General features: G+C 47.9%; 1 protein-coding gene across 6 annotated transcripts in view; it reads right to left on the bottom strand.

The window, feature by feature from the left end:
* Positions 1-18,360, bottom strand: part of ZNF827 (zinc finger protein 827) — a 175,199-nt gene that overhangs the window by 11,797 nt on the left and 145,042 nt on the right. For all 6 annotated transcript variants that reach the window (XM_084757517.1, XM_084757521.1, XM_084757518.1 and 3 more), the window contains exons 9-11: positions 6,783-6,920; positions 3,045-3,216; positions 1,916-2,082 (exon numbers count right to left, since the gene is read on the bottom strand). In XM_084757517.1, the coding sequence (XP_084613643.1) occupies positions 1,916-2,082; positions 3,045-3,216; positions 6,783-6,920 (477 nt within the window). The remainder of the gene's footprint in view (positions 1-1,915; positions 2,083-3,044; positions 3,217-6,782; positions 6,921-18,360) is intronic.

Genomic DNA, 18,360 nt, shown 5'->3' on the forward strand with positions numbered 1-18,360 from the left:
GAAACTCTCAGTGTCAAACTAGTAACTTCTACCAGGGGCCGTCAAGTGATAGCTCAGGGCCTAACATTAGCTTCCTTCTCTTGTAAATTACGGAAGCCTGATGGTTCACGTGTGTGTTAGCTACCAGGACTTTCAAGTGCTGACGGATGGCGGAGCTGTTTAAAAATAAGGGCACGATGGTAGGTGGGGTAGGGAAGGCAGAAGGCAGATCTGGGAGGATTAGGCGAGGTGACTCTGATCATAACACACTGGATGGAACAGGGCCTGTGACCCTGAAACATTTACCACCTGGGTATATGGAAACTCTGGCTCGCCGTACCCAGACTTAAAAACAATGTTACCCTCTGCCATTAGCAGGTGCCACCTGAGAGCCTTTCGCCAGACAGAAACTTCTTCAGTGTGTCTCACTCGTGGCTTCTGTCCTACCAACTGAGACTGTTCCTCCCAGCTAGTCCGGGAGCTCGGTCAGCGTAGAGGGACATGGTGTGCCCTGTGCTTCCTGTGGTACTCAGGAAGTTATGTTTGCCTTGTTTAATGGTGAACGTGACGTTTCCATTAAGGACAAGGTAAGACCAAGTTAACTTCTTCCTGAGGTGAGTGGTGAGGTGGACTGTGGAGTGGGGTGGAGCGACGTTCAGGGACGACGCACTGGGATGAAAGGGTTACACGAGTCAGCCTTTAACCAAAAAGACAAACACAGGAGTACTGCAAAGCCGGTGGGAACGGGAGAGCGAGTGCCTGGCCTTTCCCTCCATTAGGCATTCCAGAAATGCCGATTTTAATTTGTCTTCCATGTGGACCTCCCAGCTCACCTACTTCCCACAGTGCTAATGTGCTCACAGGCAGACAACTGGCCGTAAAAATGGCACCTTCTCACTCAGCATGACGGCTCTCTGCGGACCTCCAAGTCATAGCTGCTCAGCTTACTGACAAAAAACCGAGTTTTTATTGCTGTTGGCACCAGCGAGCCAAAGCGGTCAGAGAAGCAGGGATCCTTCCTGGACATGTTCGTCGTCAGCGCAATTATCAGGGAGATTCCCCTTCCTGGCTCCTTCCAGAGCCCGCTATGTGATGGGCTGACCCCACGCCCAGGACTGGCGGTTAGCAACAGCAGCTCTTAATTTGTAAGCACCACGGATGGGGGTGGGGGCGGGAGGGGAGGGCAGGGCCTCTCAATCTCGCTTAATGACTCCACGCTGGTGCCATTCGCAACCATCGCTTCCGAGGGTGTAATTGTGTGCTGAAGTCAAAGTGCCAACGTCATTAAGAGGAAGAAGTTAACCAGAGTGGCACGAGGAGCCTTTAAGTGAAAGGCAAGCACTGGCCAAGCCTAGTCAGGTCAGTTTCAGGAGCAGTAGTCAAAACAGACATACCGTGTGTCATTGTGGAGTTCCTAAGGGCCTACAGAATTAGGGGTACAGTGCCCTGGTGCGAGAAAATAGAAAGGTTCAAGGCCCCGACAAGCATCCTGCAGGACTGTGAGAACGGCAAGGAGATATACAGCAGAATGTGGGGCAAAACCTGTTCTGGGGTGCGGTTCTGAACCCACACCGCACTCTCTGACCTCATGTGGAGCACCCCACCCCTCAGTTTCTCTCTCTGTTACGTGATGTCAGCAAAACTCACATTAGCGGTTACTGATGGCTGAGATGGGCAGGAAAAGCACAAGAGCTTAGTGACTAGTATGTGTAGTGACGACGGCCAGGGCCTGGTGAGGACCACGCATGCAGCTCAGAGAGCTCTGCAGCCAAGTCCAGGCCCACGCAGGTCATGACATTATGGCTACAGGGATGCTCTGGGAGAGCCCTTGATCCTATTTAGGAGGACACGCTGAAGTCTCACAGTAATGAGAACACTTCTGGCAAGTGCATGCCACCGTGGGGTGCAGGGGACAGAAAAGGACAGGGGTCATTACCTGTGTGCTTGGTACCAATGTGATTCTTTATCTCTGCTTCCTCCATGGTGACAAAGTCACAGGCCGTGCAGCAGATGGAAAACATCCACTGCTCCTTGTCCACGTGGAGTGACATGTGGCTTACAAACTGGACATTGAGCTCGGTCTCAAATCCACACACGTGGCAACTAAAACAGGGAAGGAAAGGGAGCGGGGAGTGTGAGCCAGGCCTCTAAGTGTGGGCTGCTCAGTTACACTCGGCACACGTGAGAACATCAGTTTCAGGTGTGTTCTCTCTTCCCTACCCGCTGGGATGCCTCCAGGGTGGTCACCGTGCCAAACAGATTAGGTGCCAGCATAATGTAACGATCCCATACACGCTATAATAATGCTAAATAATCAGAAAGTTAATTAAAAGCTACAGATTCCAGATGTTGCACATGGCCTAACAGACTCCTTTGGGCACTGAGATGCGGGGCAGTGCTGCCAAGGTATCAGTGGTGGCCCACTGACAGATCAGATGGTGCCGCACACCTCAGTCACCCCTCAGGCTCCTAGAACCCTTGGGTGCAGTGAGAAGAGCACACAGACACAGACTCTTCTGTGGCACTCTGAGCAAGAGGGAGGCATGCCTGTGACACCTCCCAGGAGAAACCACTCAGCCACCTAGATGCCTTGCAAGGACAACTTTGCCATCACTATCACTCAGACAAGATTTGATAGATTTGGGAGTTTCATACCACCTCGAGGTTGAATACAGAACAGAATGTAGTGTCCTAATACGGGCGACGAAGGGACAGCACACAGGGCTGTGTGAGCAATGGCACGGGAGTTCTTGGATCGTGTTTTCTTGTCTTTTCAGAATGATTCTTAGGCCATAGCAAGGTGCTCAGCAGCAAGGTCAACCATCCTAAGAGCCTCGTCTCTTCCTGAAGCCCCACCCTGCACAACCACCTGCCAGACTGCTGGTCTTCTTGGGGCTACCTGAGCTAAATAGGAATATACAAATTCAGGGTTTAGCCTAAGCAAAGAGCATCTAAAAATGACCGAGGAAAGAAGACGCTGTGTCCAGTGCTCTGGGCAGGAGGAGGGGGCTCGCCAAAGCAAGAGGCCTGAGAAACCTGGCCGAGCTGCACCAAGCTTGACTTACCTGTAATAATAAGGGTGTTTCTTCCCGTCACTGCCCTCTGAAGTGACAGCACTGACTATGTCCTCGGTGTCAGTGCTCACCAGTTTCACGGAGTGCACGGTCAAGTGCTGGTTCAGATTCGCTCGGCACTTAGCAGCATAGGGGCACAGATGGCATTTGTATTTTCTTTCCTCTGGGGGAGAAACCAAAACTTCTCTCAAATAAGAACAAAAATATTCAAGAGCTCACTTAAAAGAACCAATCAAGGTTGGCCCAAGTCTCCCTTCACAAGGGGGCAAAGGTGACGCCTTGAAATTGTACCCAAGCATACCCTTAGCAGGTTAGTGACGTATCACTACTCAACCCACAAAGATAAAAGCTTTCCCTAGGCAGCAAGGACAAGAGTTTGAGGCTGAAGCGTGGGTTTTATGGTGTCCAAACCAAGTCTGATTCAAGGTAAGGACATAGGAGCCAAAAGCAACACTACAACAGAGGCCGCATGGCAGCCCAAGGTGGCTCAGAGTGTAGGGGTAAGCAACACTGCAGCAGAGGCCACACAGCCACCCAAGCATGCTCAGAGTGTAGCACTAAGCAACACTGCAGCAGAGGCCACATGGCCAGCCAAGCATGCTCAGAGTGTAGCACTAAGCAACACTGCAGCAGAGGCCACACAGCCACCCAAGCATGCTCAGAGTGCAGTGCTAAGCAACACTGCAGCAGAGGCCACACGGCCACCCAAGCATGCTCAGAGTGCAGTGCTAAGCAACACTGCAGCAGAGGCCACACGGCCACCCAAGCATGCTCAGAGTGTAGCACTAAGCAACACTGCAGCAGAGGCCACATGGCCACCCAAGCATGCTCAGAGTGTAGCACTAAGCAACACTGCAGCAGAGGCCACACAGCGACCCAAGCATGCTCAGAGTGTAGCACTAAGCAACACTGCAGCAGAGGCCACACAGCGACCCAAGCATGCTCAGAGTGTAGCACTAAGCAACACTGCAGCAGAGGCCACACGGCCAGCCAAGCATGCTCAGAGCGCAGTGCTAAGCAACACTGCAGCAGAGGCCACACGGCCAGCCAAGCATGCTCAGAGTGTAGCTCTCTGAGCTGTTTCTTTGGAGCTCTCAAATTTACTTTTCTTCTTGGACCTCATTCTTCAAGCCTTGTCATGACAAGGTGAGCTTCACAGGGCCAAAAAGGACACTGTGTGAGTGTTGTGTTTGCCATGTGAGTGTGCACGTGAGTGTTTGACACTGCATCCTTCGTGACAAGGCGTGTTTGCTGCATGAGTGTGCACAGAAGTGTGCCCCGTTTGTCATTCTTGGGCAGGCACTGAGCTGTAGAAAGCTAAGGAAATAAACATTGATAAAACTGGAGCTTAAGAGGCTCCATATTTTCCCTCAGCTCCAGGCCTGGGCCAGTCAAGGAAGGAAAAACTAATGAAATTAAAGGTGGGAAATGACTTGTATAAAATAACTTAATTGGAAATTTTCATTTTACATAAATAAAATTTAAAAATCTCAATTAATTTGTTAATGGAAATTTGCTCATAAAACTGACTAAGGTTTTAGGAGTGCTTCCAGAGTGGGGTTCTGAATTCATTTGACTAATCAAATTATAAGTCCAAGGAGCAGCCCCTCAAGATGATGGTGGCAGAAGCAGCAAGAATGTCTGTCCTTCTGTCCTCACCTTCTTTCTGTCACACAGATGGGGATGGCCCCTCTCTCTGTCACACAGATGGGCATGGCCCCTCTTTCTGTCACTTGTGAAGCTCCAATAACACTGGGATTTGCTCTTCCCAAAAGGTAAGAGCTCATCTGGGAGAATCTGCCTAATACCTTTATCAATAATATTTCCTTTATGAGTTCTCCAAATCCCTCTTTGTAATGGACTTATTCAAGTTTTTTTGTCTCAGTGTCATTTTGGTAATTTTGCTTAATTATCTTCAGCTAACTTCTATGCCAAAGAAAAATCATGAGATATTCTTATTTTCCAATAACTCCCTCTCTGTTTCTGAAACACAGTCTCAGTGAGGCTGTCCTGACACCCAGGGATGCGCCTGCCTCTGCTTCCCAAGTGCCAGGAGTAAAGGCATTGCCACCACTCCTGCCTCCAATGATTATCAACTGTCATCTGGGGTTAGATTTCCCTTCCTTTCCCACTGCAGACTGCATCTGCTTCCCTTCTTTAATCAAGCACAGGAGAGGTTGTCTAGATCCAAGTGAATTTTACTGACTAATCCTTAAGGTGGGTGTGTGATAAATCCTTTTATTTTTTTCTACACTGTTTGTGCTGACTTGAGCTATAGCTGTCTTAGTTGTAGGCATAAAGTGTTCCTGTTCTTTTTAGATATCTGATACCTGTATTTTCTTTTTCTTCCCTTTATTAACTGATCCCAATTAAGTAGGAAGTTTTATTTCTACTCAGTTACTTGGTTACTTGAAATACATTTTAAGTATGCTCAGAGAATGAAACCTTAACTTCTCCTCCTCCTCCTCTTCTTCTCCTTCTTTTTCTTCTTCTTCTTTTTGGTGTTTTGAGACAGGGTTTCTCTGTGTAGCCTTGGCTGTCTCAGACTCACTTTGTAGACCAGGCTGGTCTCAAACTCAGAAACCTGTCTACCTCCCTCAGTGCTGGGACTACAGCTGTGTGCCACCACACACAGCTAAACCCCCTTCCCTTCTTAAAAACACATTATCTGTCCAATATATGATGAAAATTGAATTTAGTAGATTAAAAAAGATAAGGTCAAAATTAATCTTGACCTACTAATACTGTCTCTCAGCTTTTATTTCTACATAATTGCATAAAACAGCCTTAACCTTGAATTTTTATATTTTTCTTGTTTGGACTAGTCTCCGTAGATAAAGCGTGCTGAACTCAAATTAGTAATCCCCCTGCTTCTGCCTCCCAAGTGCTGATTTTGCAGGCATGCTTCACCACACCTGGCTTATATCATATTGCTATATCTGGATATTTGTAAAGTCTGGCTTCCAATGTCAGGCTTTCAAAACAGTCAGCTGTATTGTCTTCCATGCTGGGGGTGGAACCCAGGCCTCACAGCGCTGTACCCTGGAGCCATACTGCAGCCTGTCCTCTGCCTCATTTGTGCCTGCCGCTTACCTGCCCTTTTCTGCTGTCACTTCTGCTTGTCCTTTCTTTGCCTCTTGTTAACTCTGGTCCCTCCTCATCCTGACCCTTGGAACCGACCATCTGCTGTCCACTGTTCCGTTAAACAAAGGTAGAAACTATCTCTCCACCTCCATGGTGCTCCTCCACCCGCACCGCACCTACCATCGTGAGATGAGACCAGGCCAGTGTCTCTTATGATCTTCCGGTGGCTTGGCTGTGGAACTAACTGCTGGTCTTTACATAAGCCTAGCTTGCACTCACACTTCTTAAATCTAAATTAAAATCTTTTCTTAATAAAAGAGAAGGTGGGGTGTAGACCCAGCCTCTGAACCTTTAAAAGGATATGCATCCATTTCTTATAGAGTTCAGGAGGTGACCTGGAGGCACTTAAGTGTGATCTCTTCTCATGAGTCCCCCTGGGAATTCAATGAGGCTTTTCAGTATAGAAAAGCTTTTTTAGGGTCTCATTTACACGTGCCAGGCAGCAAGGCATGTAACAGGCAGAATCAGTTAAATTTCCACCACTTCCTGTAGCAATTTCTCTTAGAGAGACTCAACTCCTTGTTAGTAAAGAGGTGAGGTGGGGGAGGGGTCGCGGCAGGCTGGGGAGCCGTGTCCCCTACTCACCTGTGTGCAGCGAGAGGTGTCGGGACAAGGTCTGCTGTCGGCCGAAGACTTTCCCACACACATCACAAGGAAAGAGCTGGTCATTAAACTTCCAGGATGGCAGCCCGTTTCCTGCCTCAAGGATGATCTTTTCTGTCTCTGGGCCAAGAGAAGAAGGCACGTGAGGAATACAGGGCAACAGGAACCCATGCCGTTTTTAGCAAACCCTGAAGATTTCGTCAGAGGCCCCTCCCCGGCCCTGAGAACCGGGGGCCACCCTCATACCCATCTCATCAATGAAGGACACTGGTCGGGCAGTAATGGCAAAGTGAGACGCAAATCCCAACAGCTGCCTCCGGCTCACAGGAAGCGGACATAGGGATGAGCACCACACACGGCCCCTTGCACAAGAGCACCGACGGTGTGTGCCACACATCTTGTTACATCTGGGAAAAATGGACGTCCACAAGCAATCCACACACAGCCGTGGATGGAGTAAGAGCACTTCAATACATTCTCCTTGTTGCTTAGAAAACTTCCATTTCTCCTAACCGTCTATAGAATTTCCTTTTATTTTTCTGACCCCCGCCTCTTCTCAATGACCCCCAAGGGACTGTACAAACATCTCTCCTGCAGCCCTGTAAGAAGACAGGTGGCAGTGGGGTTGCTCAGAAGAGGAAAATGGACACTTCCAAAGGACTGCTTGTCGGGGCCTCACTTTGAAGAATGAGACAGTGCAGTGAGTGTTTGTCCTTGACCTGACCGAGTTGCTGCGGGTCATCTCAAAGCACAGTGCTATGTTACAGAATGGAGGTTTATATGGGAAAAAAATTTTAAATATCACCAGGAACTTTTCATAAGATGGAAGCAGAAGAAAATGCTCTGACCACTGGTCGGAGAACCCCTGAGGAACCAAGTGTGTGATTTCATACCATTAGGCTAAAACCGTTTTCCAGATCCAGGCTTCCACCTGTATTTGGCCAAGTCAACGGGATTAATGCACATTTGAATAAATGAAGATTTGCCCAGAAATGTAATCTGAGGAAAGAACAAACACACAACGCAGATTGGGAAGGGAGAGCAAGCAGGCGCCCTGGGGAGACTGTGGTGATGTTTGCTGTGTAAGGGCCTGCCAGCAATCCCAGCACTGATGAACACATTGATCGATTGATCTGTGTTTGTTAAAATGTAGCTCTTGAGGCCTCAGGGAGCAGAAACTAGTTTGTCAAGCAGGAATGTCTGACTAAGGCTGTCTGTAAAGCAAGGGGTGGACTTGCGGAGAAGGGACTGTGGGGAAGTAAGGGGTCAGGGGACATCTGAAGATGAGGACTACTCTTGGGTGACTGTTCTCAAGCCTGAGTGTGGGTATTTCAGCCACGTAGAGACGAGAGATGGCATTTTAAGTAGTGCCTTCCACATGTGTAATCAAACAGCGCTTTCAGGAGGATGAGAATGATAATAAGAGGTGTGGTCAGGATGGGGCACCGCCTAATACACGAATTGACTGTGCCACAAATCCAGCACGTAGGTGCAATTAAACATGAAGACGTCTCTTAATAATTCTTTCGAGTATTAGTCATGTACTTGAGAGCCTGAAGCATCATAAAGAATCCCGCTCTTTCCACAGCCTTAGAAGGCCTGGACAGCATTGAGGACCGGACAACGAAGCAGGAGAAAGCATCACACAGGCACATGAGGCACCCAACAGGCACCAGCCCCGGCCCTGAGCCCAGACGCAAGCCTGGTGTGGGCATGGCTCCGAAACCCTTGGTGTGTGCATCTATGGCACAGCACTGCTTTCCTTTCCCATGTGGGAGTGGGGCAACCCCAAGCCATGGGAGCCTTAGCCCAGAACACAACACTGCAAGGTCTGCAGTGGTGGCTGGGGCCTTTTGAAGGGGAAGAAGAAGAGGCAGGAAGCCCTGGGCCTTTGTTCACACATTGGAAGTGCAACTCCACAGAGACACATGTTCGTCCATCCAATGTCTCGCTGCCAGTGTCACTCAAATGCAATGAGAGACCGCAGTCATTTCTGACGTTCTCCTCACTCCACCTGTTAACATATCTAAATTGACATCAAAAGGAGCTAATCATGGGCCGGGCGTGGTGGCGCACGCCTTTAATCCCAGCACTCGGGAGGCAGAGGCAGGTGGATCTTTGTGAGTTCAAGGACAGCCTGGTCTACAAAGTGAGTCCAGGGCAGCCAAGCCTACACAGAGAGACCCTGTCTCAAAAAAGCCAAAAAAACCAAACCAAACAAACAAACAAAAAAGCAGCCAATCGTAGTTTAAAGATCTTTCTGGGATCCTACTTACTACTGTAACCAAGTAATCATATTTCACCAAGATTCTTTGAAAACTTTTCACATTTTCGGCCACTGTGTCTTTCCCTGCTGTGTGTATGTGTCCTCAGCATTCACACGGCTCCCAGTGAGTGAATCAGAGACCACAGTGAGACGTGGAGTAACTGCTATTCTTATTTCACCGTCAGAATGAACGGGGATTTCTCAGCAGTAACAGACTGATTAGCACAATTAACTTAATAGCATATCTATTAAGGTCAACTGACGATTCAGAGTGAAAAGTAAGGCGTATGCCTGCTAAATATGTGCCTCTAAAAGGCTAATCGTGGTTGTCAATTTGACGCAGAAGGAAAGAAGGCGCCTCAACAGAAGGGCTGGCTCCATCAGACTGGCGGGCGGCCATGTCTGTGGGTCACCCTCCTGATTGACATAGGAGGGCCCAGCCCACCCTGAGTGGTGCAAACCCTAGGCATATGGGCCTGGGCCGGGTAGGAAAGCTAGCCGAACAGGGCGGACAAGTGAGCTTCTTGCTTTTGCTCCCCTTGATGACGGACCATAAGCTGTAAACCAGATAAACTCCCCACTGCCCCGGTTGCTTTTGGTCATGGGGTTTAGCACAGCAATGCAAAATAAATTAGAACGATGTTCTAACTAACCTTAAGTGACATGCTCTTGCAATTCTGTTAGTAGAGTCCTAAGTCAAACTCCAACGATTTTACAGCCTCCTAACTGCTCCAAATCCTAGGCTGACTCTGGTTGAGACAAACCTCTCTGGCAGACACCGATGACTGCTACCCCGACAGTCAGTCAACATGCCTTTGCTTCTCCTCTGTCCTGCCCCATTACAGAGGCAGCTGCTATAGGCTGTAAGCTAAAAGTGCTGCCCAGGGGCTGGAGGGATGGCTCAGCAGTTAAGAGCGCCCTCTGCTCTTCCAGAGGTCCCGAGTTCAATTCCCAGCAACCACATGGTGGCTCATAACCATCTATTGTGAGATCTGGTGCCCTCTTCTGGTATGCAAGTGTACATGCAGGCAGAACACTGTATATGTAATAAATAAATCTTAAAAAAAAAAAAAAGTGCTGCCCAGTGCAAAGACTCTTGCTTTCCTGGCAAAAAGAAAGCTATGCGTGGGTATTGGTTTTCTTTCTTTTTCATGTCTTGATCATAGAGATATCTCGGTATGGTGGCAGATATTTGGTGAACATGAAGCATGAAGATGCAAGCCAACTTCCAAGCTTGAAGGAAAAGAATGATGGGGAAAAAAAAATCGAAGTCTTTGTTGGCATTGCTCAGCGGCCAGGTGGAGGTTAGGAGTCATCTACCACTGGATTTCTTGTTTGGTGAAGAAAATAAGATCCCAGATTTTCTATCTTTCTTTTTTAAATTGCCCGAGGCAGGCAGTCTTAACTGAACCGCTCTCCCACACTCACCCTTCCTAGCTGCAGCACCCCTGAAGGGCGTGGTCTTCACTGTCTCAGTGGCAACTGTGATGCTGGTTAATGCATATTTGCATCTCAATCACGTTTGGGTCTGCTTTAAAAACCTTACAAGCCTTTTAAAAAAAATTTTTTTAAAGATTAGTAAGGAAGTCACTTTAATTTTTTTCTGAAACATCCCGAAATGGAAAAGTGCACGTACCAGTAACTGCATCTCAATTACTTCCAAAGTCTCCAGACATTTCAAACTATGGGTATTATTTAAAAACTCTGGTCTCCCTCTTTAGTCCCATATCCCCTGGTGTTTGTTTCATTATTTTAAGTAGCTACACAGTTACGATCTTTTTCCTTTCTTTTAAAGCAAAACTCCAGTTTAATGACAAATTCTTTCTTGCCCAGTCTCATAGGATTTTATCTCCAGCAAAACATTTTGCTTATTGTCAAATTGTTCCATGGACTCCTGGCTACTTGGTACAATGTGGTCTGAGGTTTTCCTCTCTAACTGCCCACCTATAGTTTTTGCCTTGAGCATCATTTAGGGCTTTTCTGCATCCTTAGTTGTCCTTTGTGTGGTACTGAGGACGGGACAGAGGCTGTCTCACACGCCAAGCACATGGTCTACCACTGAGCTGCATGCACTCCAGGCTAGATTTTTATTTTCAGTGATGCAGACAGATGCATAGGCATAAATAAGTACTTATGGCCCTATGGTGTTTCTGTGTCTGTGTCTGTGCAGCGTCAGAGTGACACCCTCAGCTCTCCTACACAGTGACTTGAGGCCTCCTATTCATGATGATAAGGCCTCATTATGCAAGATGCAGTATGGCAAACTGTGCTTCTTTTTTTTTTTTTTTTTTTTTTTTTTTTGGTTTTTCGAGACAAGGTTTCTCTGTGTAGCCTTGGCCATCCTGGACTCACTTTGTAGACCAGGCTGGCCTTGAACTCACAGCGATCCGCCTGCCTCTGCCTCCCGAGTGCTGGGATTAAAGGCGTGCACCACCACGCCCGGCTTCAAACTGTGCTTCTTAAGACCCACCGACCCAAAGGGATGTGTCATATTTGATGCGTAGCTCATGGGCATTGACTGATCAAACTCAACAACTGGGTCTCCAAAACTGTCCATGAGATGAACCGATATAGCAGACAGGGCGCAGAGTATCGGCCAAGAAGGGACCTAGACAACCTCAAACCCAGCCCCTTCATTTACAAGAGGACCAAATGAATCATTAAATCCAAGACCTCTCTCAACCCAAGGGGCACTGCAAGTTGCATATGGCCAAGAAAGGTTTCCATGGTAACCAAGACTTCACCCTATGCCAAACAATGAAGAAGATGCCTGAATCTGAATTTACATCTTTTTTTTAAGTCTCTTTTCTTAGAACAAAGAGAACCATGGGCCAGAGAAATTAAGTGACCTCCCTAGGCCATCTTGTTAGTGGCCGAGAGGACTGGACTCCCCCATATCTCATTTGTGCTCCTCCAAGCCAAAGGAAGCCAAGACCAAATTCTACAACAAACAAAGGAATTTTTCTCCTCCCTCCGTTGTTTGGTTGTGCATTAAATTTCTTGGTTACAAGTGGACACACACCTCGAATTGACAACAATTCAAACACTAGGATTTCTTCTACCTCCTTTCTTGAAAGGGCCAGCCTATGATGTTCCAGGCCCAGCGGGTAGAGCCCATAATAAGCCATCATCAGCACCAAGGGTCAACAGGACAGTCTGTAAGGTGCACCATAAAAGTCAAGTCCCTTTTGACATCAAATATGTCATACCAAAGAGTCCCCTGGGCCATCTGTTGCTGCATAGGGAGAATGTGGCAATAAACACAAACACATTAAGACACCACTCTCAAAACAAAGAGAGGACTAGTTTGCCTCATTGAGGTCCTTGGCTTTCCATCTGGCACACTACATGGTTTTGTTGGTGTGCTTCGCTGGGGGAGAAGAAGCTATGCTCTCTGATGGAATGATCCTCCTCCTCAGCAGCCATCACACCACCTGACGTAGGCCAGAGAGATGCTGTGGGAAGGAGGCTTTATTTGGACAAAGCTGGACAACACGAACTCAGCACATAAATAACTGCTCACACAAATAACCAAAGCCAGACTGGCTGGCTCATCACTGGATAACAGGGTCTGGGGCCACCTGTGTTTTCCATCCTGACTCATGGAGTCTTGATCAGCTTTCCCTTTCCTCAGGATGGCTAGAAAGTTCTGAGATGTGACTCAAGAGTGGAACTCTGGGTTTCTCTGGCCTCCTGGATAGATGGAGGTTGCCTTCCAGGAATGTCGTGTCACTTCTGGCTGTGCCTGACCCACCTAGCTCTCTCCTCTGACCTCTGCTTAAACCAGGAAGTTCCCAGTCTGCTGGATTTACACCTCTTGGGGCTGACTATCATCATGCAAGCGCTTGAAGGTCTTCTCTTCTCTGAAAAATGACCTGTGAGGGTCTTTTCACCTTAGAACAAATGCTATCTGCTCCTTCAGCTCAGGAGGACTGATCCTGGAGCTGCAGGACTATACCAGGACACGGCCACAATGTCACTGTCTGGCTGGTGTCTGTATCCTGTGCCACCATTGTCATGAAACATTAATGGCCCCCAGCAAGATCTCACCGTTGCTGGCTGCCCCCAACAGACTTATTAGGTTCCCTATCACTGACTCACTGTGGGTCTCCACATAACCAAATTCTCCTGTAGGACCATTTCAAATACTCTCTCAAAGTAGTATTTCTGTATCTATCTGCTGGCCGAGACAGCCATTCAACAAACTGTTGGGAAGGCAGAATTTAGCAATAGCCTGTCAACCTGCGACCAACTGAGAACGCTGGACTGGGGACTCTAAAGCACGGCAGAGATTACTGCCTTGATCTTCTTTGGGTCTTTGGGAGAACATGCATCTTCTAGAAGCTGCACGGACTGTTTCTAGAAAGGCCAAAATCTAGCAAGCAAGTCTCTAAAGCTGTCCAGGTGCTCTGGGGAGTGATACTAAACTCTATGGAACATTAGACAGAAGAGGGAAGAGGGCCTGACTGCCTTCAAATCTGGCTCCTTCGTTTGCATGGGGGCAACACGGCACATTGATTCCAAGACCTCTCCCACCCAAGTGTGTCCAGTACGTTACATATGGCCATCTTGCCTCAAACCTCGGTTCTAGCAGCTCAACCACCTGGTTCAGTGTTCGATTCCTGCACATGCAGAAACAAGCTGAGAGCCCAAATGATTGGTGAAAGTGACCTCATAAGTGGCTTGGGGTGCAGAGATGCAGAGATCTCCCTGATCTGTGGTCTCACTCAAGCTCCTGCATGCTGCATGCTGCAAGAAGCCAATGTCATAGTCCAAGGCCCAGGGTTTGAGCAGTTGGGTCTTAGTAAATGGCTGCCTTTTAAAGAATCAACTCAGAAAAGCTGGGTGGTGTGTTTTTTTCTTTCTTTCTTTGCTTATTTTCTGAGACTGGGTCTCAGCTGTAGGCCAGGTTGGCTGGGATGCACTATGTAGCCCAGGCTGACCCCGCTTTCTAAGTTGCATTGCAGACATGAGCCACCACATGGATAAGACTGGCTGCTGAGTGCTGGGTTAATACTCAGCGTCAGTACGTACTCATCGATTGGCTATCGTCTGTGAAGCGGAGGAAGAATTATGTGTTGTCTACGCAACACACACTCTACGCACGTCACTTCAAAGTGATGGAAGAAAACTGAAGCTTGGTTCTTCCGCCACCAGAAAATGCCTGGGGCCAGGAACTCCTAATTCCAAGGATGCTTAGTCACATGTAGTTTGAGCACTAGGTGGGGGGAACTTCTCTAAATGTCTAGACAGAGTCACTGCCAGCATGTGGGCCGACTGACGCCTGCTGCTTCTAGATAACTTAACCTTGAAGAAAGAAATCCAGGAATGAAGATGTTGGTACTGATCCTTTCTTTTCCTCTACGTGACAGTCCCCAATCCACGCTCCTTAAACGAGCAAGCCAGTCGCACTACCCGACTCACGGCTGCTGTGTTAAACAGGAACCTAACAGCACACTGCAGCACAGATGAAAACGAACCGTCTGGTCAGTTCTGACGTCATGCTGACGGGACTTTGGTTGCTGTTACGCTTCCTAACGACTTGACGGTGGCAGGATTGAAATTCTTGGAAAATGCACTCAGCATGACCCCAACATTGAGGAAATCTCCAAGTCTGGAAGCTGTGTCATTTCTTTCTTTTTGAAGTGAGTTTGGGATAGGAGTGGGAGGGCTATTCAATATGAGCAACTCTCTCTCTCTCTCTCTCTCTCTCTCTCTCTCTCTCTCTCTCTCTCCCTCCCTCTCTCCTTCCCTCTCTTTCTCTTTCTCCCTCTCTCCTTCCCCCTCCCTCCCTCCCTCTTTCTCTCTCTCTTTTTCTCCCTCTCTCCTTCCCCCTCCCTCCCTCCCTCTCTCTCTCTGTCCCTCCCCCCCTCTCTAAGGGCAGCATTCCTAATTACAAACACACACCTTCCTTTCCAACCTCCTCTGCTGCGAGACGATAGTGTGTTAGTGTGCGCCCCAGCTCTGGTTGAGGAGGGTGGAAGGACTTGCTGAAAGCATCTTTGACTCCTTTACTGCCCACGATCCTCATAGACAGTCAAGTAAGAAGGTTTTTGCCTTTGACCCTGGGCATCTCCCTTTGATGCCTGCAGGTGGAACGGTGCTGTCAGCCATGAAGGTGAAGGCCACTGATAAGGGAGGGGTAAGAACATAAGAGCAGGAGACGGAGTACTCCGTGGGCACTGACTGCCTCTGACTTCCTCCATCTGGACAGAACGGATCCTGATCAGTAAGCTGAACAACAACGGCAGCATTGGGCGGCTGGTTTTCACGAGGTAAAACCCCATCAGTTTGTTAACAGTGCACCATGGAGGCTGCAGGGTTGAAACAGAGGCTTACATTTATGGAGCCGTCACCACTGTCCTGGGCCCCACGCTGTACATAATCCACATTGCCTTTAGCCTTACAAAGCACGATGCCTTTGCCACTAGTGTTAGATTTACCAGCTGAAAGAAAAAGTACCAGTGGCTCAGGGTGGCTGCGCTGAAGGTCACATCGCTAGGAAGTGGCTGCCTGTCTCACTCAGAAGCCCATTCATTGCATCCTATATAAGACCAAACAGGTAAATCTAACCATTTCAATTTATTCCACCAGAAAGTTCTGCGGCCGCAATCTAATTTATTCCGCTTTAAAATTTTCCATGAGCACAGGCCATAAGAGAGTTCCAGCCAGGCAGCCCTTGGCCTCTGTAGACCAGGCTGGCTTTGAACTCGGAGATCTGCCTGTCTCTGCCTTCCAAGTGCTGGGATCAAAGGTGCGTGTGTGCACCACCACCACCCAGCCTGGGACTTGTCTTTATCCAAGGAATATTTATTATAGCTTTTTGTCTTAAAAGTAATTTGTCTTGTTGCTGTTGTTGTTAATTTGGAAAAATACTATACAACAAAAATCTGTACTTTTATCACTTAAAAAAAAACTAAACAAAACAACAACAACAACAACAACAACAACAACAAAAACCCCTTGATTCAGAAATATTGTTTATTTGATTGAGCTGAGTTGTTTTCATAAGATGGGAAATTCTGTTAGCTGTACTATTTACCACTCCAAGGGTGGGGAGTCCCGGACAAGGGGGGCTGGGGAATTCGCCTTGCCTTTGTCCCTGGCTCTGGGGGTGGGAAGCACTAGAGGACGGCAGAGGCAATGAAGGCTCTTCGATGAGCTCTTTCTGTAAGGAAGGCACTGACGCTGTCCATGCTTGCCCCCTCCCAGGACCTGGCCACTCCCACGACCCCACCCTCAACATGGGGAGGAAAATTTCCACATATGAATCTGGGGAAGACGGACCATGGACATGCCTAGCACAGCATGTTGCTAGCCAGGAGGTGAGGAAAAAGACAGCTAGCAATTTTCTATGAAAGTACAACCTAATGAGCAGCAGAGCATTAATAATCTCTTACCAAGAATAATAACTAACCTGTATAAGTTACGTCTTATTTAGTGATATGATTTGATACATTTTTAATATTTAAAAAAAACTGTGGTCACGTGTGTGGGCACGTGAGTGCCACACCGTACTTGTGGAGGGCCAGAGGACAGCTGTCAGGGTTGGCTTTCTCCTTCTACCATGTGGGTCCCAGGGTCTGGGCTCAGGTTGCCAGGCTTGGTGGCAAGCATGGTTGTCCATTTCACCATCCCACTGCCTCCCATACACTTTCTGTAATGAGAGGAAAGCTGTGGGTGTAGACGTGGGTGAGACAGGACGAACAGTTAACACTTATTTTCTTCTGAGCACCACACCAAAGCAAAGAGTTTTATCTTTGATTTTATTTAATCTTCAGAGCAGCACGGAAAGATTGGGCTCATTAGTATATTCATTCTGTAGATGAGAGAAGTCAAGACTCAGAATGATGAAGGAGGTAGCCTGTTCCCATTTGGCTGGTAACAAAGAGAGGTAGGATTTGAACCTGGGATGCTCTACTAGGAAAAATACATACTCTGAAGGTTCTCTAAACATGGGTGTGTTATTCCCTCACGCTGGCCTGAGGAATCTTCTAGGAATCTCCTTACTTAGACCTAGTGCCACATGCTTAAATTTTCTCTTTGCTAGGTGGCAAGTGTCCCTGTATTTCATGGCCTTGGCTCAAGCCACAACTATGAGAAGCCTTGAACACTAGGGCACAGATGGCCCCGTTGAGGGGTGGGGCGCAGTTAGGGCAGGAAGCTCTGGCGTCAATGTAGCTGTGTTCTAAATGAATACCCTGATAGCAAGGAGTTTAGAAACGACTGTTAGGGCTCTGCCAGGATCAATACAAATGAATGGACAATCAGAGACATTTCTTCTTGATCAGTTGGGAACGGGCAAGAGTGAGAAGCAGATTTTTGGCTTATGTCCAGAAATGTAAATGCCCGACAGCCTGGGATATTTTAAAGTAACAGAGAATCTACGGTCCGCATCCTAAGCAGCAGCTAAGGAAAAAGAGAAGCAATAACTTTTTTTTTTTTTTTTGGGAAAACATCGTCTTCCAATTTCAATTCTCAAACTAAGAAGGAAACCAAATAAAACCAGACACACACACACACACACACACACACACACACACACACACACACACACACACACACAAATGGACGCGGCTGAGTGTGGCAGTGAATGGCTGTAAGAGCTGTGGGTGTGGCAGCTGCTTACAATCCTTGCACAGAGGACGTGGAGACATGGATCCTGGGACTCGAGCCAGCGAGACCAGCTGAGACAGAGCTCCTGCCCATCCGAGACCCCGCTCAGCAAACAAAGCAGGAAGCAACTGAAGAAGCCGCCCTGCATCAACCTCTGACCTCCACACATGTGCGTGTACCCATGTATGTGCTCTCTCTCTCTCTCTCTCTCTCTCTCTCTCTCTCTCTCTCTCTCTCTCTCTCTCTCACACACACACACACACACACACACACACACCACCACCACCACCACCACCACATGATTATAGACGTGGGGGCTACTCTACACACAAAAATTCAATGCAATCAGTAGATGTTTATCAAATAAGACATCAGAAAAGTCAAATAATAAATTGGGAAACGGAGGCCTTCTCTCTATGAAGGAAATGCAATGTATTAGTCTCTGACAGGGTCTCATGTAACCCATCATGCACTTGAACTTGCTACAGACAGATGAGGGCACCCTTGAACTTCTCGTCCTCCTAGCTCCTCCTCCTAAGTACTGGGTTAAAGGGATACATCATGATACCTGGTTTGTATCACCGGGGATTGAATTAGGGGTTCACCCATGCTCAGCAAGCACTTGCATACTAAGCTGTACCCCTTAACTCCCCCACCCCTAAGGCAATATGTTCTAGT

This window comes from Acomys minous (genome assembly GCF_964271855.1).
Source record: "Acomys minous genome assembly, chromosome: 14".
Lineage (NCBI taxonomy): Eukaryota > Metazoa > Chordata > Mammalia > Rodentia > Muridae > Acomys > Acomys minous.